Raw genomic sequence first — 24,307 nt, 5'->3', positions numbered from 1 at the left:
GTCCAGGAACAGGTAAAGCGAATGGAATATTTACCAACTGCAGTTGGAATTGGGGACCTTGTGATGGCTTGGTTCAAGATTCCGCTTGTTCCAATTTGTAAGCTCAGGTCCGGGTTTGCAGATATCCAACTCGCCAGTGAGTGTTCCTATATCCGACTTCCAGGCTTGGTTTTGGGATGAAATGAATGAGAGTCCAGCTCCTCCACCAACGCGTTTCACTGTTTCACACAGCTTTTTCAAGGATTACAAAGTCCCCAATTTCAACTGCAGTTGGTAAATATTCCATTCGCTTTACCTGTTCCTGGACTGTGGCTATAACATTCGGATGAACTTTAATCTTTGAGTTCCAGCACTTTTTACAATTCTATATATTTCTATATGGAACTTTTTATTGAATGCAGTGCTATACTATGCCCTTATTAAATTTAACCTTTTTTAACGAATGTTGCAACAATAGGATTATACAGAGTATTAATAAAATTGTGATATATTTTTATTTATTCAGCTCTCTAGCGCCAATTTCTTTCTGTGTTTATCTATTTGTGGGGACTAACTATCCCGATATTTATTGGCAGCATTTAGTTAAGCAGCTCACGATCAGCGCCATAAAAATTACTTAGTAATTTATTTCTTGCCACTCCCCTAAATCTTCCTGTTACCACCTTCAAACGGCAACTTCCTGTCACTCACTCTGCAACAAAGTTCTCAGTGCGAGCGGGATCTCAGCAGCACCCTCGCGCATACCGATTGCCATCGCAGCACATGCACAGTTTGCCGATAATCGCTCAATTGCGAAAACATCGGTGTAATGTACAACTCTGAATTAGGCCCCTAGTACACTACGGGCCTAATTCAAGGGTAAGTGCAAAACATTTTGTTATTTTGTTTCTGTGCAGGGTAAATACTGGCTGCTTTATTTTTACACTGCAATTTAGATTTCAGTTTGAACACACTCCACCCAAATCTAACTCTCTCTGCACATGTTATATCTGCCCCACCTGCAGTGCACATGGTTTTGCCCATTAGAGGAAAATGTTTTGCAATCAACCTTGAATTAGGCCCTATAAGCAAAGTCAGAGACAAAATTGATGAAAGAGTATGCAGTCTGTGTAAATAGGAGAAAGGCAGGTCCGATACGAGTGTCCTGCACTGTGATGTATTCATGAGACCGACGGTCACATAACCTCCCCCTACATCACTCTCTCTCACAATGCCGACCAACAGGGACTATTCCCACTCATGGGTGTCCAAGCCACCCATAGAGTAGTTATAGTCGCCACCGAGCCTGCATGAGGCTTGTTGCACTCCCCCCCACACCCTCCTGCACTATGTGTCGTTATGCTTAATGTGCTGCTTTATACTAATTGCTTGGCAACAAAATATCCAACTAATCCTAACTACAGTTGGACTCATTCGATGCAGCTTTTTCGTCGTTTGACTGTGGATGTCTACTTACTACATTATGCTAATGCCAGAATCCAGTCATATAGAATGAAAATCTGTGTGGCTGCGTGTGGAAGCTATTCCTGCCCACTGTTCTTACATCCGAGGCTGTCGTTAGTGTCATGTCTTACGCCAACCCTATGCTGTGTGCAAAAGGTTTGCCGTAAGCTGCAAACGATCACTGAAGTCGCCCAACATACTGTACCCATGCCACTCCCATGAGACGAAGTTCTGAGTCTGGTCTCATGATTGCCGCCTAGTTACCCCCGAGAAACTAAACATTTCACGGATAGTTTGATCCGTCAACAGATGGATGAATCTACAGAACTCCATCTATGTGCCTAAGGGGGTAATTCAGATCTGATCACTAGGAAGCGATTTTTGCTGTCCTGCGTTCAGATAATCGCCGCTTACAGGGCGCAAGTGTGCAATCGCATGTGTAGCAGAGCTGCACAAACCGATTTTGTGCAGTGTCTGCGTAGCCCAGGGCTTACTCAGCCGCTGCGATCATGTCAGCCTGTTCGCGACCAGATTTGATGTCAGCACCCTCCCTTCAAGTGCTTGGTCCCGCCTGTGTTTTTCCAGATACTCCCTCAAAACAGTCAGTTGCCACCCACAAACGCCCTCTCCCTGACAATCTCCTATCGAACGTCCGTGTAAATGGATCCTTTGCACAAACCCGTCACTGACAGGCGATCCACTTTGCAGCCGTCCGTCGCGCCTGCACATTGCGTTGCATGCGCAGTTAGGATCTGATCGCCCACTGTGCGAAAACGCACAGCATCGATCAGATGTGAATTACCCCCTAATGGTGCCCATACACTTGTGTGGTGCGACGCAACATCGCGGGGCATCGCACTGGCAGGTCAGGTGCGACGAAATCGCACCTGAACTGCCAAAGTGATTACCATGTGATAGATCGCATGGTAATCACGTGATGGGCACGTCACCGCCGAGTGGGAGTGGCCTCCGTCCGCTCCCAGCGGGTGCCCATCGCAGTGCGATATATCGCATGTGTTTTTAAAACACATGCGATCGCACTGCGATTTGATAAATATCAAGTGCAGCACATAATATCTTGAGACACGAGATTCGGCCGGCGTGCCCGTGCATTGCGTGGCAAGGTACCTAAAATGTGCATTCAGTCCTTCGATTTCTCTCACAGATGCGGTCGAAATCGAAGGTTAGCACCGATTATCTCACAAGTGTATGGGCACCATATGTCTGATTTGGCACATCTTCAGTCTTTTTTGTCTTTGCTGAATGAGCCTGTCTCCGATTCCAGATCTGCCCCTGCATGACAACTAAGATGCACACCGTGTTTACCGTGCCAGGTGTATGGTGGCATATGGCTTAGGAAGGAGAGGTGCCTGAGGACACATCTGTATGTCAGATGTACAGTAGTGCGTGTAAACTATATTGCCTTTGTTTTCAATTCAATTTACAAGTAATATAAGAGATAATGAAAACCAGTATTTCATTAGTGATGCTAGACAAGATCATTATGAATGATTGCACCTTGCAGACAGATTTATCTGATTCACTGTTCTGTTTGCTCATTTGATTTAGTTGCTGCACTCATTACCTTGGTGTGCGTGCGTAGGATGCCAGCTGCACTTAGCGCAACCTCTTATAGGCTGGCACCGGGACAAAATATATAATTATATCAGAACATCCCATAGAAGAGGAAACTCGTTGGGTGACGGCAGTAACAGTCCATGTTTTTAATGTGCTGATTGATGTTTTTCACAGGAATCGGGGGGCGAGCTCGGAGCTGGGAAAGTGGGGACTGCGACTTCAGCAGCAGTTGTCTGTCACCGGCCGCCTGGTGCCACCGGAGAAGATTTGTATGAGGGACAATATAGTAAGTATCTGGTGGGACCTAGACGAGAACATCGGGGCGGATGGAGATGTGTCTGATCTGAAAGTACAGTGAGGAACGCTATATAATATTCGTGCTGGGAGCATAGACAGGTGCAAGTCCTCACAGATGGTGGTGGTTAGTAGCACACCAGACATGGGATCCGGTCTGAAGATCGACAGTGTCTAGTTCGACAATGTTTAAGTCGACCACTATAGTTCGACAGTCACTAGGTCGACATGGATGGAAGGTCGACAGGGTTTCTAGGTCGACATGTGCTAGGTCGACAGGTCTAAAGGTCGACATGAGTTTTTCACAGTTTTTTTTTTTTTTTTTTGGATTTTTTCATACTTAACGATCCACGTGGACTACGATTGGAACGGTAAAGTGTGCCGAGCGAAGCGGTAGCGGAGCGAAGGCACCATGCCCGAAGCATGGCGAGCCATGCGAGGGGACGCGGTGCACTAATTTGGGATCCCGGTCACTCTACGAAGAAAACGACACCAAAAAAAAAAAAATCCTCATGTCGACCTTTAGACCTGTCGACCTAGCACATGTCGACCTTCCATCCATGTCGACCTAGTGACTGTCGACCTATAGTGGTCGACCTAAACATTGTCGACCTAGACACTGTCGATAAAACGAACCACACCCACCAGACATACCATGACGTACATACCGTTCTGCATGCGGGCGTGTTTATGCTTGTTATTGCGCTTTTTTTTTTCTGTGCACAATCTCAGTGAATGTGTAAAACATCAAATCAGAATTCCTTTTAGAATATATTTTTATTTCAAATGAAAAAAAAATCACAGTTTATATATATATATATATATGTGTGTGTATGTATAAAAATGACATAAGTGTTAAAAGCTTTAAAACACAAATATACATTTCCTAGTGCCAACCGATGTCAGCTGCGGACTGGTCTCGGGAGACACGGAACGCAAGGGTGATCAGCGCTAGCTCCCTCTCCAACTGGCTGCTGCTATTTACCCACCGCAATGGGGACATCGTTGAACAGCTGATTTACAGCCTGAAGAAAGTAGGAGATGGAATGGGCTTTAATATTGAATACCCCAAAACGTAAGAATAAATCTATGTCTATTCTACAACGTGATTTGAGGTGTGTTTTGTTAGACCTTGAAATAATGTTTCTCTAACGTCCTTGTGGATACTGGGGAATAGTAGATTACCATGGGGTATAGATCAGGTCCACTGGAGCCTGGCACTTTAAGAAATTAATAATGTGTGCTGGCTCCTCCCTTCTATGCCCCTCCTAGCAGACTCAGTTTAGAAAAATGTGCCCAAGGGGCCGGGTGCATTCTGTTGCTCTCCAGAGAGTTTTCTTCAGAAATTTATTTTAGTTTATTATATCAGTTTGCCTGCGTTGTGGGACTTAGGTGGGGGGGGGGGGGGGGGGGGGGGCGATCCAACTTCCTAAAGAGTTAATGGCTCGTATCCCCGCTGACAGAACACTGAGCTCCTGATGTGCTGATCTCATACCCCTCGGGTTTGAGCCCACACCAGCGGCATGCCGCCACCCCTAACAGATGCTGAAGATGCGGTGCGGTGAGTAATACGCTGGGGTCCCGGTTAGCGGGTCGCTGGCGCAAAATGGCGGCATAAAGGAACAGTGTTCCCCCAGCTACGGGCTGCGGTGCACACTGAGTACCCACACTGGCGATTTAACATAAAAAGGGTTTCACACTAATTTTTATTATATTATATGGAGAAATACTGAAAGGAGCCGTGCGCCATTACGGGAGCGGGGCTTCCCGGAGAGCGGGACCAGCGGCTCTGAGGCGCCATTTCCTGCTGCGGCTGCTGTACAGACTGCTTGCGGGCTGCTCCTCCACAGGACCCACTGTATCACCAATGAAACTGGTACCAGGGGGTTACAATGAGGGGGGAGCGCAATTCGCTGCGAGGTAAAATACATTATATACATACCCAGCGGAGCGCTGCTCTGACTGAGGTAACGTGTGCTAGTCCAACCTTCTCTCTGTGACACTCCATTCAGGGTTATCTAGAATAAGTGTGCTGTCTTTATTATACTGCACTTTGTTTTTCTCTCTTAGGGGGTCATTCCGAGTTGTTCGCTCGCAAGCTGCTTTTAGCAGCTTTGCACACGCTAAGCCGCCGCCTACTGGGAGTGAATCTTAGCATAGTAAAATTGCGAACGAAAGATTAGCAGAATTGCGAATAGACACTTCTTAGCAGTTTCTGAGTAGCTCCAGACTTACTCGGCATCTGCGATCAGTTCAGTCAGTTTCGTTCCTGGTTTGACGTCACAAACACACCCAGCGTTCGCCCAGACACTCCTCCGTTTCTCCAGCCACTCCCGCGTTTTTCCCAGAAACGGTAGCGTTTTTTCGCACACACCCATAAAACGGCCAGTTTCCGCCCAGAAACACCCACTTCCTGTCAATCACATTACGATCACCAGAACGAAGAAAAAACCTCGTAATGCCGTGAGTAAAATACCTAACTGCATAGCAAATTTACTTGGCGCAGTCGCACTGCGGGCATTGCGCATGCGCATTAGCGACTAATCGCTCCGTTGCGAGAAAAAAAATAATGAGCGAACAACTCGGAATGACCCCCTTAATTCTGTGTTTGTTGCAAAAGCATGTCTACCAATAAGTCTGTGTGTAATGCATGCAAGGCTAGCTTTACACCTTCCTCACAAGGGTCTCTCATGTGTACCCAATGCTCACTACCTTCACAGGGTAGTGATGGGAAGGAACCTGAGTGGCTGGATTCCTTTAAAACTATGATTAAAAACATAAATTCAGAGTTAGTCATGGCTAAACAGGCGAGGCAAACCCTGAAACAGTCTATCGACACATTCATGTTAACCACTACTGACCACAGACAAGCTCCCCAGCCCCCCCCCCCCCACCCCGTTGGTTTCTCATAAACGCACTCTCCCACAGATACTGCAGTCTGACTCTGATTCTGAATTACCAGAATTAGATGAGGATGAGTTAGGGGAGGACGAGGATAATTCCCTGTCCCCAGGAGTTGAGGCCCTAATTTTTGCTATTAGGGAGGTTCTCAATATTCCATATAAAGAAGCAGAACCTACAGAGGAAGCCAAAATCCTCAGCAACTTTCCCAGTTTCTAAGGAATTAGGGGGTCATTCCGAGTTGGTCGCTCGTTGCCGATTTTCGCAACGGAGCGATTAAGGCAAAAATGCGCATGGTATGCAGTGCGCATGCGCTAAGTATGGTGGTCATTCCGAGTTGTTCGCTCGGTAATTTTCTTCGCATCGCAGCGATTTTCCGCTAATTGCGCATGCGCAATGTTCGCACTGCGACTGCGCCAAGTAAATTTGCTATGCAGTTAGGAATTTTACTCACGGCATTATGAGGTTTTTTCTCCGTTCTGGTGATCGTAATGTGATTGACAGGAAGTGGGTGTTTCTGGGCGGAAACTGGCCGTTTTATGGGTGTGTGTGAAAAAACGCTGCCGTTTCTCGGAAAAACGCGGGAGTGTCTGAAGAAACGGGGGAGTGTCTGGGCGAACGCTGGGAGTGTTTGTGACGTCAAACCAGGAACGAAACTGACTGAACTGATCGCAGTTGCCGAGTAAGTCTGGAGCTACTCAGAAACTGCTAAGAAGTGTCTATTCGCAATTCTGCTAATCTTTCGTTCGCAATTTTACTATGCTAAGATTCACTCCCAGTAGGCGGCGGCTTAGCGTGTGCAAAGCTGCTAAAAGCAGCTTGCGAGCGAACAACTCGGAATGAGGGCCTATTTTAGCACAAAACTTGGTAGATTTACTCACGTCCGAACGAAGAATTTTCATTGTTGAAGTGATCGGAGTGTGATTGACAGAAAGTGGGTGTTTCTGGGCGGAAACTGACCGTTTTCTGCGGAAAAATGCAGGATAAAACGCGGGAGTGTCTGGAGAAATGGGGGAGTGGCTGGCCGAACGCAGGGCGTGTTTGTGACGTCAAACCAGGAACAAAACGGGCTGAGCTAATCGCAGTGTAGGAGTAAGTCTCGAGCGTGATTAAATCCTGATAAAAAATGTATCACTCCTAAACGTATACTAAATTCCTTCCCATTTCCTATAGAGGATAGGAAAATCTGGGAAAACCCCCCCAATAGTGGATACGTCTGTGTCCCGGCTGTCACGTAAAATTGTACTACCTGTACCGAGGGCTATTTCTCTCAAAGAGCCTGCTGATCGCAAAATAGAGACCACTCTTAAGTCTATTTATTCTGCTACAGGTGTAGCCCAACGCCCTACTAAAGTGTGCGGCTGGATTTCCAGAGCCATGGTCAAATGGTTTGAAGTCATTTTAAATGGGTTGCATACACTACCTCAGGAGGAGATAGTTACGTTACTTCAACATATCCAAGATGCTGCGAACTTCATGAGTGAGGCTGTTAAGGAACTGTGTATCATTAACGGCCATACATCGGTGATGGTGGTATCGGCTCGCAGAGCGCTATGGCTGCGACAATGGTCCACAGATTTTGATTCTAAAAAAGGTGTGGAGAACCTTCCTTTTATAGGTGATGCCTTGTTTGGGGAAGAACTGAACAAGTGGATATTCCAGACGACTGCAGGTAAATCTACATACCTGCCGTCTGTTGCGCCACCTGCTAGACGTCCCTATCCTGGGCCCTCTCTGCAGTCATTTAGTGTGGCCAGATTTAGAGGCAGAGCCAGAGGTGCCTCCAATGATGCTAGAGGAACTCGAGGTCAGTCCCGTAAACCAGCGGCTGCTGGAACTTCGGACCATGCCTCCGGATCCTCTTCCACAAAGCCCTCCGCATGACGGGTGGTCCCAGCAGCAAGGTGATTTTCAGGTAGGTGCTCGCCTTCAACACTTCGCCCACATATGGACGGAGTCCTGCCGGGATCCTTGGTTGAGGGATCTCGTATCCTAAGGCTACCGGCTGGAATTCCAGGAACTCCCTTCTCTCAGATTCTTCAGGTCGGGCTTACCAGCTTCACTGATAGCAAGAGTTACCTTGCAAGAGGCAGTTCAAAAACTGTTTTCAAGAGGAGTTATTGTTCCAGTACCTCCTCAACTCCACACAAAGGGGTTTTATTGAAGCCTCTCTGTAGTCCCGAAACCAGACGGTTCGGTACGGCCGATCCTGAGCCTCAAATCCGTAAACCCTTATCTTCGAGTGTTCAAATTCAAGATGGCATCACTGAGAGTTGTGATAGCAAGTCTGGAGGAGGGGGTGTTCTTGGTCTCCCTACATGTCAAGGAGGCATACCCCAATATGGCCACCTCATCAGGCGTTCCAATGGTTCGCGGTACTGGACCAACACTTCCAGTTTCAGGCCTTACCCTTCGGTCTATCTACAACCCCAAGGATATTCACGAAGGTCATGGCAGAGATGATGCTGCAATTGCGCATGATGGGTGTCAACATAATCCCGTACCTGGACGACCTGCTGATAAAGGCTATGTCAGAGGAACAACTGCTGTGCAGCATCAACTTAACTACTCAACTGCTTACGGATCTCAGATGGGTCCTCAATTTCAAGAAATCTCACCTGAAACCATCATAAAGAATTCAGTTCCTGGGAATGATCCTGGATACGGTGTCTCAGAAGGTTTACCTTCCAATGGACAAGGCCTTGACTATTCAGTCTATGGTCCGCTTGGTATTAAAACCACGCAGGATCTCAATTCATCCTTGCGTTCGCTTGCTGGGCAAGATGGTAGCCTCTTACGAGGCAATACAATACGGCAGGTTTCATGCACGGCCATTCCAACTGGGTCTGTTGGAAAAAATGGTCGGGTTCACACCTGCATATGTATCAGACTGTCGCCGAAAGCACGGATATCCCTACTATGGTGGCTACAAGTCTCCCATCTGGTAGAGGGTCGGAGTTTCAATATCCAGTCTTGGACTCTGTTGACAATGGACGCCAGCCTCCGCAGTTGGGGTGCTATGACCCAAGGGGTGCATTTCCAGGGGAAATGGTTGTCAGGAATCTGCACTTCTAATCAACATCCTGGAACTCAGAGCAATTTACAATGCTCTCCTGCAAGCCTCATACTCCCTTCGGAATCAGGCCATCCAGGTGCAGTTGGACAACGCAACAGCAGTGGCGTACATCAGTCGACAGGGAGGAACAAAAAGCAGGGCCGCAATGCAAGAGGTGTCAAGAATACTTCTCTGGGCGGAATCCAACGCAAGGGTCATCTCAGCCATATACATTCCAGGAGTGGACTTCCTCGGCAGGCACGACCTCCATCCGGGGGAATAGGTTCTTCACCCTCAGGTTTTTCAACAACTGATTCACCGGTTGGGATGTCCACAAATAGACCTGATGGCGTCTCTTCTCAACAAGAAGCTCTGTTGTTACTGCTCCAGAACGAGGGACCCACAAGCAATAGCGGTAGACACTCTGACGAAACATTAGACATACAGTTTGTGTACCTGTTTCCTCCTCTTCCTCTCATTCCCAGAGTTCTAAAAAGAATCAAAAAGGAAGGAGTTCAGGCAATTCTGATTGCCCCAGATTGGCCTCGACGGGCCTGGTAGGCGGACCTCCTGTTATTGGCTCAGGAGGAACCCTGGCCTCTGCCGCTACACAAGGACCTTCTTCAACAAGGTTCTTTTGTCTATCCAGACTTACAGCGACTACATTTGACGACTTGGAAGTTGAGAGGGAGATTTTAACTAGAAAGGGTCCCCCATCCAAGGTTATTTCCACTATGGACCAGGCCCGTAAGGTGGTTACATCCAAACATTACCACCGTATTTGGAAGAAATATGTTTCTTGGTGCAAGGGTAGAAAATATTCCCCTGTGGAATTTCGACTGGGCCGGTTTCTGCTGTTCCTACAAGCAGGAGTGGATAAGGGCCTAAGATTAGGCTACATCAAGGTTCAGATTTCGGCTTTCTCCATCTAGCGCAGGGGTGGGGAACCTTTTTTCTACCAAGGGCCATTTGGATATTTATAAAATCCTTCAGGGGCCATACAAAAATTATCAACTTAAAAATTAGCCTGCCCCCAGTAGATATGCCCCCATTAGAAATGACACCTAGTAATGCCGCTTACACACACACATTAAAAGAAAGAAAAAACACAATACTCACCAGCCCCGCTCCTGCTTCTGTACCCTTGCCCTCTGCCTGGCTGGCCGCTCCTCAGAACTATGGGAGAGACGTCATGACATCTCTCCCATAGCACCGCATAGGCACATACGCAACACTACCAGAGCCGGAAGCCAGAGCTCAGGAGTGAGCTCCTGCCTCCGGCTGCTGCTGAGGGGAAGAAGCCGGGCGTCCGCTAGTAACAAAATCTCCCTTGGTTAGGTGAGCCTGCGAGGGCCGGATCAAGTGGCTTTGCGGGCCTTATACAGCCCGCGGGCCTGAGGTTCCCCACCCCTGATCTAGCGGTACTTCCAGAAGTACAGACTTTTCTAAAGGGGGTTATGCACATTCAGCCGCCCTTTGTCCCTCCCACGTCTCCGTGGTACCTCAATGTGGTATTGACCTTTTTCCAGTTGGATTGGTTTGAACCTCTACATAGGGTAGACTTGAAACACCTAACGTGGAAGACAGTTATGTTACTGGCCTTAGCTTCTGCTCGACGGGTGTCAGAATTGGAGGCCTTATCCTGTAAGAGCCCATACTTGATATTTAATGAGGATAGGGCAGAGCTCAGAACTCGCCCACACTAATTGCCGAAGGTAGTCTTGGCCTTTCATGTGAATCAACCGATTGTGGTTCCAGTGTTGTTCGACACTTCTATTGCTCCAAAGTCCCTGGACGTGGTTCGGGCTTTGAAGATCTACGACAAAAGGATGGCTCGTCACAGGAAATCTGACGCGCTTTTTGTCCTCTACGATGCTACTAAAATTGGTCACCCTACCTCTAAGCAGTCCATTGTTAGGTGTCTCAAATTGACTATTCAACAAGCCTATACTTCAGCAGCTCTACCGTTGCCGAGTTCTATTCAAGCCCACTCCACAAGGTAGGTGGGTTCTTCCTGCGCAGCTGCCCGGGGTGTCTCAGCCTTACAGTTGCTTCGGGCAGCTACTTGGTCTGGTTCGAATACGTTCATTAAGTTCTACAGGTTCGACACCTTGGCCAAGGATGACCTTCAGTTTGGTCAGGCGGTTTTGCAGGGGTCTCAGCACTCTCCCACCCGTTCTGGGAGCTTTGGGACATCCCCATGGTAATCTACTATTCCTCAGTATCCACTAGGATGTTAGAGAAAATAGGAATTTATTACCTACCGGTAATTCCTTTTCTCGTAGTCCGCAGGTTTGTGATTCAGAATTTAATCCTTCTAACCACGGATGCAAGTCTCAGAGGTTGGGGAGCAGTCACCCAGGAGGAAAACTACCAAGGAAGGTGGTCAAGTCTGGAATCCATCCTTCCAATAAACATTCTGGAACTAAGAGCTGTGTACAACGGTCTTCTACAAGCGGCACATCTTCTAAAAGATGAGGCCATTCAGGTGCAGTCGGACAATGTGGCCTACATAAACTGACAGGGCGGAACGAAGAGCAGATCTGCAATGGCAGAGGTGACAAAGATTCTCCTCTGGGTAGAAAAGTACGCAATGGCGTTATCAGCATTGTTCATTCCGGTTGTGGACAGCTGGGAAGCGGACTTCCTCAGCAGACACAACCTCCATCCAGGAGAGTGGGGACTCCACCCCTAGGTGTTCGCAGACGTGACAAGTCTTTGGGGCGTACCTCAAATAGACATGATGGTCTCCCGCCTCAACAAGAAGCTTCGCAGGTACTGTTCCAGGTCAAGAGAGACCCACAAGCAGTGGCGGTGGACGCACTGGTAACTCCGTGGATCTTCCAGTCGGTGTATGTGTTTCCTCCTTTTCCATTCATCCTAAGGATTCTAAAACTTATAAAAAGAACAAGAGTTCAGGCGATCCTCATTGCTCCGGACTGGCCAAGACGAGCTTGGTATGCAGATCTTCTGGAGTTACTTCTGGAAGATCCGAGGCCTCTTCCTCTTCGAGAGGACCTTCTGCAACAGGGGCCATTCGCTTATCAAGACTTACCACGGCTACGTTTGACGGCATGGAGGATGAACACTAGATCTTAGCTCGGAAAGACATTCCACCCAAAGTTATTCCTACCCTGATACAGGCTAGGAAAGGAGTAACGTCTAAACATTACCATCGCATTTGGAAAAAGTATGTGTCTTGGTGTGAATCCAAGAGGTTTCCTACGGTGGAGTTTCAACTTGGGCGGTTTCTCCTCTTCCTGTAAGCAGGTGTGGATGTGGGCCTACGTTTGGGCTACATAAAGGTCCAGATTTCAGCCTTGTCCATTTTTTTCCAGAAACAATTGGCTTCCCTCTCTGAGGTTCAGACTTTCTTGAAAGGGGTGTTGCACATCCAGCCTCCTTTTGTGCCTCCTACGGCACCTTGGGATCTTAACGTGGTGTTGCAGTTCCTGCAGTCGGATTGGATCGAGCCTCTACAGGAGGTTGAGGTCAAGTTTCTCACTTGGAAGGCGGTCACACTGTTTGCATTAGCTTCGGCTAGGCGTGTGTCTGAACTGGGGGCATTGTCCTGTAAGAGCCCCTACTTGATTTTCCATGAAGATAGAGCTGAGCGCAGGAAGCGTCAGCAGTTTCTTCCAAAGGTTGTGTCGGCTTTTCATATCAACCAACCTATTGTGGTGCCAGTGGCTACTGACTCCTCAATTACTTCAAAGTCCTTGGATGTTGTGAGGGCTAAGATTTATGCGAAAAGGACTTCACGTCACAGGAAGTCAGACTCTCTGTTTGTTATTTATTATCCGAAAAAGGTTGGGTGTCCTGATTCTAAGCAGACGATTTCTTGCTGGATCAGGTTCACTATCCAGCATGCTTATTCTACGGCAGGCTTGCCGTGTCCAAAATCTGTTAAGGCCCACTCTACTCGTAAAGTGGGTTCTTCCTGGGCGGCTGCCCGGGGTGTCTCGGCTTTACAACTTTGCCGAGCAGCAACTTGGTCAGGGTCGAACACGTTTACTAAGTTCTACACGTTCGATACTTTGGCCTCTGAGGGCCTAAAGTTTGGTCAATCTGTTCTGCAGGAGACTCCGCGCTCTCCCTCCGGTACTGGGAGCTTTGGTTCATCCCCATGGTACTAATGTGGACTCCAGCATCGTCTAGGACAAAAGAGAAAATAGGATTTTAATTACCTACCGGTAAATCCTTTTCTCATAGTCCGTAGAGGATGCTGGGCGCCCGCCCAGCGCTTCGCTCTCCTGCAGTTGTTACTTGGTTCGGTACTACCTTGTTACTTGGTTAAGTACTGCATTGTTACTTGGTTAAGTACTGTTATTCAGCTGAATTGTTCAAGATAGTTAGCTTGGTTTGCCTTGTTATGTGTGAGCTGGTGTGAATCTCACCACTATCTGTGTATTTCCTTCTCTTGAAGTATGTCCGTCTCCTCAGGCACAGTTTCTAGACTGAGTCTGGTAGGAGGGGCATAGAGGGAGGAGCCAGCCCACACTGGCCCCGCGCCTCGCTATCGCTGACTCTAGATTTGGCATGCATGCATGCCAAATCTAGTAGATTGCTCACTTCACTGCTTTGTGAAGTGAACGGTCCCCCGTCCCTCCCTCACTCAGCACACATCTCCCCCGTGTGTACAGGGCTCAACACTCCTTGTCATAGATTCTCTTCTGATGTGCTGCAGCTTTCTGCATCTGATTGCTATTTGACCTTAACTCCATTGGCATTATCCAATTTAACAAGTTGCAAAGTTAACTTTTTTTTTTTTTTTTAATGCTTTGCTCTCATAGAGTCAGCCTCATAATCTTCAATTTGATGCAGGCCATAATCTAGGATTCAAACTATGGACCTAATTAAGACCTGATCACAGCAGCAAAATATTTCTCTAATGGGCAAAACCATGTGCACGGCAGGGGAGGCAGATGTAACATATGCAGAGAGAGTTAGATTTGGTTGGGTTATTTTGTTTCTGTGCAGGGTAAATACTGGCTTCTTTATTTTTACAGTGCAATTTAAATTTCAGTTTGAACATAACCCAAATCTAACACTCTCTGCACGTTATATCTGACCCCCCCAGTGGCGGATACAGACAGGGACGATCAAGGCGATTGCCCCCCGTAAACACACATTCACCGCCACCGTGCCATTTACTCAATCTGCATCGCTTACTGATCTCACTACTGTGGAGTGGGACGGGAGAGACAATTCAGCCAATCAGATGACATCTGTGGGTCACTAACCAATGAGAAGCCTGCTTATCTCACTGTACTTCCTCGTCATCCAATCAGCAGCCTGCGTGCCCGATGTGTGGTGGGACATTAGCCTCTGCTGTGCCACCACATTTTGAATAACCCGCTGTCTGTGCAAGTGCACTGAGAGCAGTAAGTAAGCAGCACCAGTACCAGGCTGCCGTTATACCCACACCCGCACTATGGTGGAAGGTCCGGGCTGCACGCTGAACGGGGAGAAGTGTGGTCAGCAGCAACTGCAAGGTATCTATGCTTAATGCCAGTCTCTGGTTTGTCAGCAGGGCCCCCACCCATTGGTTCCTTTATTGCCTGTTGTTATAGTAGCTCCTCACTCACTATGAGCTGTACACAGATTGCAATAAAAATAAAAAAAATAAAAACTACAAAAAAATCACAGTTGCAATGTGCTACAGCACAAGCACAGCCTAATCTCACCGTTATATGCAACACTGCAGCATAAATCAGTGGAGGCCAGTCACCTGTGGCAGCCCCTGGGAGAGTCACTCCGCTTCCTGCCCCAGGCACCACTAGCATGGACGCTCCGCCAGTGTTCTGGGTTTCCAGTTTCCTAGACTGGTGCATGGCTTTGGGGGGAGACATGCCGGGGAGATGCCCTCCATCCCCCTACAGTCAGCGCTGTGCATCCCCGCTCTCAGTATGCAGTAGCTCAGCAGCCACATTACTGTTATTACTGCGGCCCCCCATCCACAGAGCAGCCCATTACAGTGAATCACCCACCCCACGCTACACCTGGTACTGTGCACCTCGCACTCCCTCCCCCACCACCAATCTCTTGTCTTTGTGTTATTGCTATCTGCTCTTAGCATTTTCTCCATTATCATCAACTTCTGTAATTTTCACATAACCTATCCTCTCTTTATTATCCCATCAGCCTCTCCTGACTATATTATCCCTATCAACCTCTATTATTTGTATTTCCTATATCAACCTCTCTTCCCAGTATTGTCCCTATAAGCCTCTATTCTTTCTTATTTCTCCATCAGCATCTCCACTCTGTATTGTTCCTGTCAGCTTCTGTGTTGTATTTATCAGCCTCTCCTCTGTGTTGTCCATATCAGCCTCTCCTCTGTGTTGTCCATATCAGCCTCTCCTCTGTTTTGTTCATATCAGCCTCTCCTCTGTGTTGTCCATATCAGCCTCTCCTCTGTGTTGTCCATATCAGCCTCTATTCTTTGTTGTCCATATGAGCCTCTCCTCTGTGTTGTTCATATCAGCCTCTCCTCTGTTTTGTCCATATCAGCCTCTCCTCTGTGTTGTCCATATCAGCCTCTCCTCAGTGTTGTCCATATCAGCCTCTATTCTGTGTTGTCCATATGAGCCTCTCCTGTGTTTCCCATATCAGCCTCTCCTCTGTGTTGTCCATATCAGCCTCTCCTCTGTGTTGTCCATATCAGCCTCTCCTCTGTATTTTCCATATCAGCCTCTCCTCAGTGTTTTCCATATCAGCCTCTCCTCTGTGTTGTCCATATCAGCCTCTCCTCTGTGTTGTCCATATCAGCCTCTCCTCTGTGTTGTCCATATCAGCCTCTCCACTGTGTAGTCCATATCAGACTCTCCTCAGTGTTTCCATATTAGCCTCCCCTCTGTTTTGTCCATATCAGCCTCTCCTCTGTGTTGTCCATATCAGCCTCTCTTCTGTGTTGTCCATATCAGCCTCTCCTCTGTGTTGTCCATATCAGCCTCTCCTCTCTGTTGTCCATATCAGCCTCTCCTCTGTGTTGTCCATATCAGTCTCTCCTCTGTGTTGTTCATATCAGCCTCTCCTCTGTGTTGTACATATCAGCCTCTCCACTGTGTAGTCCATATCAGACTCTCCTCAGTGTTTCCATATTAGCCTCCCCTCTGTTTTGTCCATATCAGCCTCTCCTCTGTGTTGTCCATATCAGCCTCTCCTCTGTGTTGTCCATATTAGCCTCTCCTCTGTGTTGTCCATATCAGTCTCTCCTCTGTGTTGTTCATATCAGCCTCTCCTCTGTGTTGTCCATATCAGTCTCTCCTCTGTGTTGTACATATCAGCCTCTCTTCTGTGTTGTCCATATCAGCCTCTCCTCTCTGTTGTCCATATCAGCCTTTCCTCTGTGTTGTACATATCAGCCTCTCCTCTTTACATTTTCCCTATCAGTATCTCCTCTTTGTATTGTCACTGTCAGTCTCTTCACCATTGCCCCTTCCTCATTATATTGTCCCCATCAGCCTCACATTTCAGAGTGTATCCATCAACCCCACATATTTGTATTGCCCTATCATTCTCTCATTCATATATGTTTCCTTTCTGTATTGAAGTTCTCAACCTATTTTCTCTTACGTCCTAGAGGGTACTGGTGTCCACATTAGTACCATGGGGTAGAGACAGGTCCACTAGGAGCCTTGGGCACTTTAAGAAATCAATAGTGTGCACTGGCTCCTCCCTCTATGCCCCTCCTACCACACTCAGTTTAGAAAATGTGCTCGGAGGAGCAGGTCACGCTTTGGAGAGCTCCTGAAGAGTTTTCTACATTTATTTTTTCTGTTTGTTATTTTCAGACAGTGCTGTTTGGCAAAAGCCTGACTGCTTCGTGGGACTTAGGGGGGAGAACGGCCCACCTTCCTGGAGAATTAATGGTCCCGTTTCTCTGCTGACAAGACACTGAGCTCCGGAGGGAGCCATTTGCAAGCCACACCACGGTGCAGCATACCCTCCCGCAGCACGGCCTCCACCCCCTAACAGAGCCAGAAGAAAGAAGAGTGGTGAGTATGAAGCCGGCGGCCCGGGAAGCGGGTCGCCATTTAGTGTATTAACTGCCTACTGGGGTGCTGTGTGGCTAGCTCCATATACTCTGTGACTCTCTGAAGGTACTCTGGGGGAAACTGTGTCTGCATTTTCGTGTGTGTGTGTGTGTGTGTGTGTGTGTGTGTGTGTGTGTGTGTGTGTGTGCCCCCATGGATGGATTCTCTTAGTGGAATGCTATCCCAGATTTCATCTTGGATGGCTCAAAATGAGACTGAAACACAGGTTTTCAGAAAGTCTGTTGAGGTTTTGTTGTATTCAGCTCCCACTACCTCATCAAAAACCCCAATTATATACCCTAAGAAGCGTTCTCTTGCCCAGATAATGCAAGCTGACACGGATACCGACTCTGATAGAGGGGACGGTGATGGGGATATGCAAGGGGGAGATGCATCCCTTGCTATGGGGGTGCAACTCATGATTGAGGCTATTAAGGCCATTTTACACATTACAGGTCTGTGGGGCATGCGTCTTATAGACATGATGGCCTCCCGCCTCAACAAGAAGCTTCGGAGGTACTGTTCCAGGTCGAGAGACCCACAGGCAATGGCGGTGGACGCCCTGGTGACTCCGTGGGTGTTCAAGTCCATGTATGTGTTCCCTCCACTTCCACTCATCCCAAGGATTCTCAAACTAATAAAAAGAACAAGAGTTCAGGCGATCCTCATTGCTCCGGACTGGCCAAGGGCTTGGTACTCGGATCTTCTGGAGTTACTTCTGGAAGATCCGAGGCCTCTTCCTCTTCGCGAGGACCTTCTGCAACAGGGGCCATTCGCTTATCAATACTTACCACGGTTACATTTGACGGCATGGAGGTTGAACGCCAGATCTTAGCTCGAATGGGCATTCTGAACAAGGTTATTCCTACCCTGATACAGGCTAGGAAAGGCCTGCATTTGGGCTCCATAAAAGTCCAGATTTCAGCCTTGTCCATTTTCTTCCAGAAACAATTGGCTGCCCTCCCTGAGGTTCAGACTTACTTGAAAGGGGTTCTGCACATCCAGCCTCCCTTTGTGCCTTTTACGGCACCTTGGGATCTTAATGTGGTGCTGCAGTTCCTGCAGTAGGATTGGTTCGAGCCTTTGCAGGAGGTTGATGTCAAGTTTCTTACTCGGAAAGCGGTCACATTATTGTCATTAGCATCTGCTAGACGTGCCTCAGACTTGGGGGCATTGTCCTACAAGAGCCCCTACTTGATTTTCCATGCAGATAGAGCTGAGCTCAGGACGTGTTAGCAATTTCTTCCGAAGGTTGTGTCGGCTTTTCATAACAACCAACCTATTGTGGTGCCAGTGGCTACTGACTCCTCAATCACCTCAAAGTCCTTGTGAGGGCTTTGAAAATTTATGTGAAGAGAACTTCTCGTCACAGAAAGTCAGATGCTCTGTTTGTCCTTTATGATCCCAACAAGATTGGGTGTCCTGCTTCTAAGCAGACAATTTCTCGCTGGATCAGGTTCACTATCCAGCATGCTTATTCTACGGCAGGATTGCCGTGTCCAAGATCTGTTAAGGCCCACTCTACTCGTAAAGTGGGTTCTTCCTGGGCAGCTGCCCGGGGTGTCTCGGCTTTACAACTTTGCCGAGCGGCTACTCGGTCAGGGTCGAACACGTTTGCTAAGTTCTACAAGTTCGATACTTTGGCCTCTGAGGACCTTAAGTTTGGTCAGTCGGTGCTGCAGGAGCCTCCACGCTCTCCCTTCCGTACTGCGAGCTTTAGGACATCCCCATGGTACTAATGTGGACTCCAGCATCCTCTAGGACGTAAGAGAAAATAGGATTTTAATTGCCTACCGGTAAATCCTTTTCTCATAGTCCGTAGAGGATGCTGGGCGCCCGGCCAGCGCTTCGCTCCCCTGCATTTGTTACTTGGTTAAGTACTGCATTGTTACTTGGTTAAGTACTGTTGTTCAGCCGTTGCTGACTTGTTTCAAGCTGGTTAGCTTGGCTTTCTGTTGTTATGTGTGAATCTCACCACTATCTGTGTGTCCTTCTTTCGAAGTATGTCCGTCTCCTCGGGCACAGTTTCTAGACTGAGTCTGGTAGGAGGGGCATAGAGGGAGGAGCCAGCCCACACTATTAAACTCTTAAAGTGCCATGGCTCCCAAGGGACCCGTCTATACCCTGATAAACGTTTATACCGTTTGGTCTTTCCGAAAATAATGGCAGTTATGGTAGCACAGCTACGTCGTCAGGGAGTCAGACTATTCCCTTGTTTGGGACGACTTGCTCGTTCTGGCGCACTCCCCTGAGGTCCTACAACGCCATCTCGAGGTGACTGTTGCCATCCCTCACACCTTCACAATGGATGCTACATCTGGAGCCCTCCTAGAGTCTCAGGTTCAGAGTCTTTTCCCGCCTGCAGACATAATTTCAGCACTACAGCAACGGGTAAGCAAATTGCTATACAATTGTTGAGGATGCATGTCCTGGGATCCATGGTCTCCACCTTCAACATGGTGGAGTACGCACAGTCCCACTCAAGGCCCCTGCAATGCTTGATCCTGCACGGTAGAATGGACAAGTCATCTGATCAGGTCCCAGATGATGGTCCTCTCCCCTGAGGTCCAACTGTCCCTAACCTGGTGGCTCTAGACAGCACGACTAGACAAGGGGTGACACTTCTGGATTGGGTACTTCTAAGACCAGACAACATTCCTTTCAGGGCCATTAGACGGGTGTGGTATGGAAGGTAGATAGTAACTAGGTCGACAGGGATGCTAGGTCGACAGGGTCTCTAGGTTGACAGGTCAAAAGGTCGACCTAGTTACTGTCGACCAATAGTGGTAGACCTAGTTACTGTCGACCTAGAGACCGGATCCCCGTTGGACTCCCGCAGAGAGCTGCTTGCCAATTAATGTTCTGGAGCTCCGAGCTGTCTACAATGCCCTCACTTTAGTGCAGGACCTGCTTTGGGCAGACCTGTCTGATTCAGTCAGACAATGCCACAGTGGCTTACCTCAACCATCACCTCGGCACTCGCAGTCACTTGGCAATGTAAGAGGTGGCTCACATTCTCCGGTGGGCCGAATGCCATCTTCCGGCAATCTCAGCAGTCTTCATCCCAGGGATACTCAACTGGGAAGCGGACTTCCTCAGGCGGCAAGACGTACACATTGGCAAGTGGTCTCTACACCCGGAGGTCTTGAAGCTCCTGGTGCACAAGTGGTGCCAACCGGACGTGGACCTTATGGCTTTCCGACACAACTGCAAGGTTCCCGAGTATGGGTCCAAGAAAAGAGATCCCGAAGCAGCCTTCGTGGACACCCTGGCCGTGAGGTGGATCTTCCGTCTGCCGCATGTCTTTCCACCAGTCTACCTTCTTCCGCGGGTTCTTCAGAAGTTCAAGCAGGAAGGAGGCATCGTCCTCTAGGTATCTTCGGAATGGCTCAGGCGTTACTGGTTCTCCAATCTTCAGAGTCTCTCCATAGACGCTTCCTTTCCACTTCCTCTGCGACCATACCTGCTGTCTCAGGGTCCTTGTCTGCACTCGGACGTAGCCCAACTGTCTTTGATGGTGTGGCTATTGAGTCAGTCATCTTAAGGTCCAAAGGTTTCTCAAGCTCTATGGTCCAGACCATGCTCAGAGTGTGGAAGCCAGCCTCCTACTATATCTATTACCAGGTGTGGCATACGTACTTCCAGTAGTGTGCTGCCTGACACTACTACCCTCTGGTGTTTAGAGTTTACAGAATCCTTGCCTTTCTTCAATCTGGATTCAATCTGGGCCTCCACCTTGCCTCTCTCAAAGTGCACGTCTCTGCTCTGTCAGTCTGGTTCCAGCGCAGGATTGCTCTACTGCCGGATGTTCGCACCTTTCTTCAAGGTGTCCACCGTGTTGAACCTCTCTTCGTCCCTCCAGTGGCTTCTTGGGATTTGTCAGTGGTTCTCCACGTGCTTCAGGAGCCTCTATTTGGATTCAGTGGAGCTCATGTGGCTAACAGCGAAGAATATATTCCTTGTGGCTATTGCATCTGCCCGACGGGTGTCAGATTTGGGGGCGCCCTCCCGTCGCTCTCCCTTTCTGATTTTTTATCGGGACACAGCTGTTCTTCGAACTTAGGCTGATTACCTTCCTAAAGCAGTGTCCTGTTTCCACCTTACCGAGGATATCTTGGTACCGGCTTTCCTCTCCCAGGAGCTCTTGGCAGGGAAGGCCTCCCTTGATGTGGTACATGTTCCGGATGTATGTGGATCATACCAGTTCCATCAGGAAATCGGATTCCTTCTTTGTCCTCTACGGCTTCCACAAGAGGGGCTGGCCAGCTGACAACCAGACTGGCCAGATGGCTTTGCATGACTATGTCACAGGCATACACACAGACTGACCTCCCTGTGCCGGCTATAGTCTGGTCATTCTACTAACTCTGTGGGTCCTTGGTGGGCATCTCAAACAATTGTGCTAGGCGGCCATGTGGTCTTCTGTCCATACCATTCTCAGGTATTATGCCTTTGATGCAAGGATCAAAGGATGCTTCATTTGGACACCGGATTCTCCTATCTGCTCAGGAGTGTCCCCTCCCTTGAACAGCTACTTTGGGACATCCCCATTGTCTCCCCTGTAGAGCCCTATGGAAACCTAAGAAGAAAAGGAGAGTTATGGTAGAATTACCTTGGTTAACGCTATTTCTTAGAGGTCCATAGGGTCCACAGGCCACCCACCCTGACGCATCTGGCTTCCATGGGTTTCTTCTCCTAGTCACGGGTTCCCTTCTTTGGTCTGTGAAAGTGTGTTCTTGTGTGTACCATATCTTCCTTCTCTCCTATCCTGCTCCTGCCTTCGGCCTGTTGACAAAACTGAGGAACTTGAGCATGGAGGTGGGCTATGGGGGGGAAGGGCAAGAGTTTCTTGGGTTACCTAAAAGCTTAACTGTTTGGTGCTGGGTCCTATACCATCACCTACACTCCCACTGTCTCCCCTATGGACCACGAGTAAAGGGAGTTGACGAAGGTAAGTCTATCATAACTCTGCTTTTTTCAGTTACTTTTCAGTTGTTTTCTATTTGCTTTTTGCTCATCAACTACTAGAAAAAAGGCCAGTACATGCACTTATCCAGATGCCAGAGGGTACCCGTCCTGTGTTTATATCTGATGATGTATTTCTCTTTGTCTTTCAGAGTACAAGTAGAAGACAGCTCTATCTCTTACCTGCGTGCTCTGCAGCAGCACGTGACCCGCGACGTTCAGCTGGTATGTGTTTTATATTTGCACACAAACTGTGATTGCCATTAGGATATGCACGGAAAGTTCTACAAATGGTGTTAGGTTATTACATTTCTTTATCATCCACTAGGGGTCACTGGAGTACTCTTGGGATATGGACGGGCGGAGCCGAACAAAGGCACTGAATATTCAAATTTAGGACTCTCCCCCCCCTCCATATCCCCAAGTACCTCAGTGTACTTTGCCAGTGTTTTTTCGGTGCTCACAGATGAACATCGGCTTGTGGCAATGGCCACTTTTCAGATTTTTATTTTTATTTTTAATTTTTACACTGCCCGTCTCAGTTTATGGAAAAACATGGGTCCGGGATGGTGTCGCTGCAAGGCAGCGGATGGCGTGTCGGTCCTCACAAAGAGCACCCTCACAGCCACAGGCGCTATAGACAAGCGCATGGCGTGTCGGTCCTCACAAAGAGCACCCTCACAGCCACAGGCAGCCATTGTCTCCTTTAAACTGAACGGAGCTTACAGAAAGAAGATCCGTTACAGCCAGGATAAGACAAAGAGCTGGAAGGAGCTTACACTTACAGAAGCTCCGTCACAGCCAAGATGAGGCTGAAACGGAGCTTGCAGAGAGAAGAGAAGACGGCACAAGGTATGAGTGTCAGGGCGGTCAGCTCACGCTGCCGCCCTGCTGTGTGTGTGTTATGCTGTAGAAATGACATAGCCGCTGAGCACGTGAACTACACGCCGCTGAAGGTCTTGCAGAACGATGCGCAGAGCGGCCGCACGTCACTCAGACGTTGGCCGCTCTCACTGCGCTGATGGCCCGGTACGAGAATCTCCGTGCGCTGTACTAAGAGAGCGGCCGCACGTCACTCAGACGCCGGCCGCTCTCACTGCTCTGAGGGCACGGCACCGCTAGACGCTACCGCCATTCTCCTGGGCTGAACTAAGTAGAGCGGCCGCACGTCACTCAGACGCCGGCCGCTCTCACTGCTCTGCTGCGACACCGTTACACGCCGCCGACATTCTCCGGGAGCTCAACTAAGAGAGCGGCCGCACGTCACTCAGACGCCGGCCGCTCTCACTGCTTTCATGGCCCGGCACCGCTACACGCCGCCGAGACAGTGGCCGCACGTCACTAAAGGACGCAGGCCACTTTTCCAAAGACACACCGCAGACACAGGGAGACTGTGTACTGCTGTAGGAAGCAGCTGCCGGACGGCTCCCCGGCGCTAGATCAGGCTCTCCTGCTCTCCCTGCTCCCGATCTCCGTACGCTGCAGGTAAGGGATGCAGGGGGGGGGGGAATAATACCCATAGCAGCAGCAAAGGCTGCATGGGTTCAAAATACACAAGCAGCGCAGCACGTTAACAGCACGTTTTATATATATAAATATAATGAAGCTTTTGCTGGCAATAATATCAGTATGAACTGTGATTATAGGTGTAAACACTTTGTATATATATATAATATATATATGAGGCTTTGGCTGGCAATAGGTTATCAGTGGCATAACCTATTACACGTTTAACCATGTTTTCTGTTATTTTTGGTTACAGTTGCATAAATACACTGCAGGCAGTGCTCATATTATTTGAATACATATATTTTACTGTATCCTATGTATAATAGGCTATTAAGCATAGTAACTGTATAATAGGCTATTAAGCCTATATTAAAACTGCAGCAGGTACCCTGTACTATGATTTTCTGGGAAAGCATGGCATGACGGCCATTTTAATCATTGCTGGTTTTCCAGTTATAATTCCAGACCATACACCTCTACTCCACAAGGAGGCGCAGGGGTGTTAGTGGGAATTTTTTTTTTA

The 24,307-nt window shown here is 48.4% G+C and overlaps 1 protein-coding gene across 4 annotated transcripts in view; it reads left to right on the top strand.

The window, feature by feature from the left end:
- Positions 1-24,307, top strand: part of PIWIL4 (piwi like RNA-mediated gene silencing 4) — a 733,536-nt gene that overhangs the window by 540,714 nt on the left and 168,515 nt on the right. For all 4 annotated transcript variants that reach the window (XM_063951459.1, XM_063951461.1, XM_063951460.1 and 1 more), the window contains 3 exons: positions 3,196-3,307; positions 4,206-4,390; positions 22,428-22,500. In XM_063951459.1, coding sequence (XP_063807529.1) covers positions 3,196-3,307; positions 4,206-4,390; positions 22,428-22,500 — 370 coding nt within the window. The remainder of the gene's footprint in view (positions 1-3,195; positions 3,308-4,205; positions 4,391-22,427; positions 22,501-24,307) is intronic.

This window comes from Pseudophryne corroboree, chromosome 2 (genome assembly GCF_028390025.1).
Source record: "Pseudophryne corroboree isolate aPseCor3 chromosome 2, aPseCor3.hap2, whole genome shotgun sequence".
NCBI lineage: Eukaryota > Metazoa > Chordata > Amphibia > Anura > Myobatrachidae > Pseudophryne > Pseudophryne corroboree.
Note: the sequence above shows the minus strand (reverse complement) of the source record. Positions and strands in the feature narration are given on the sequence as shown.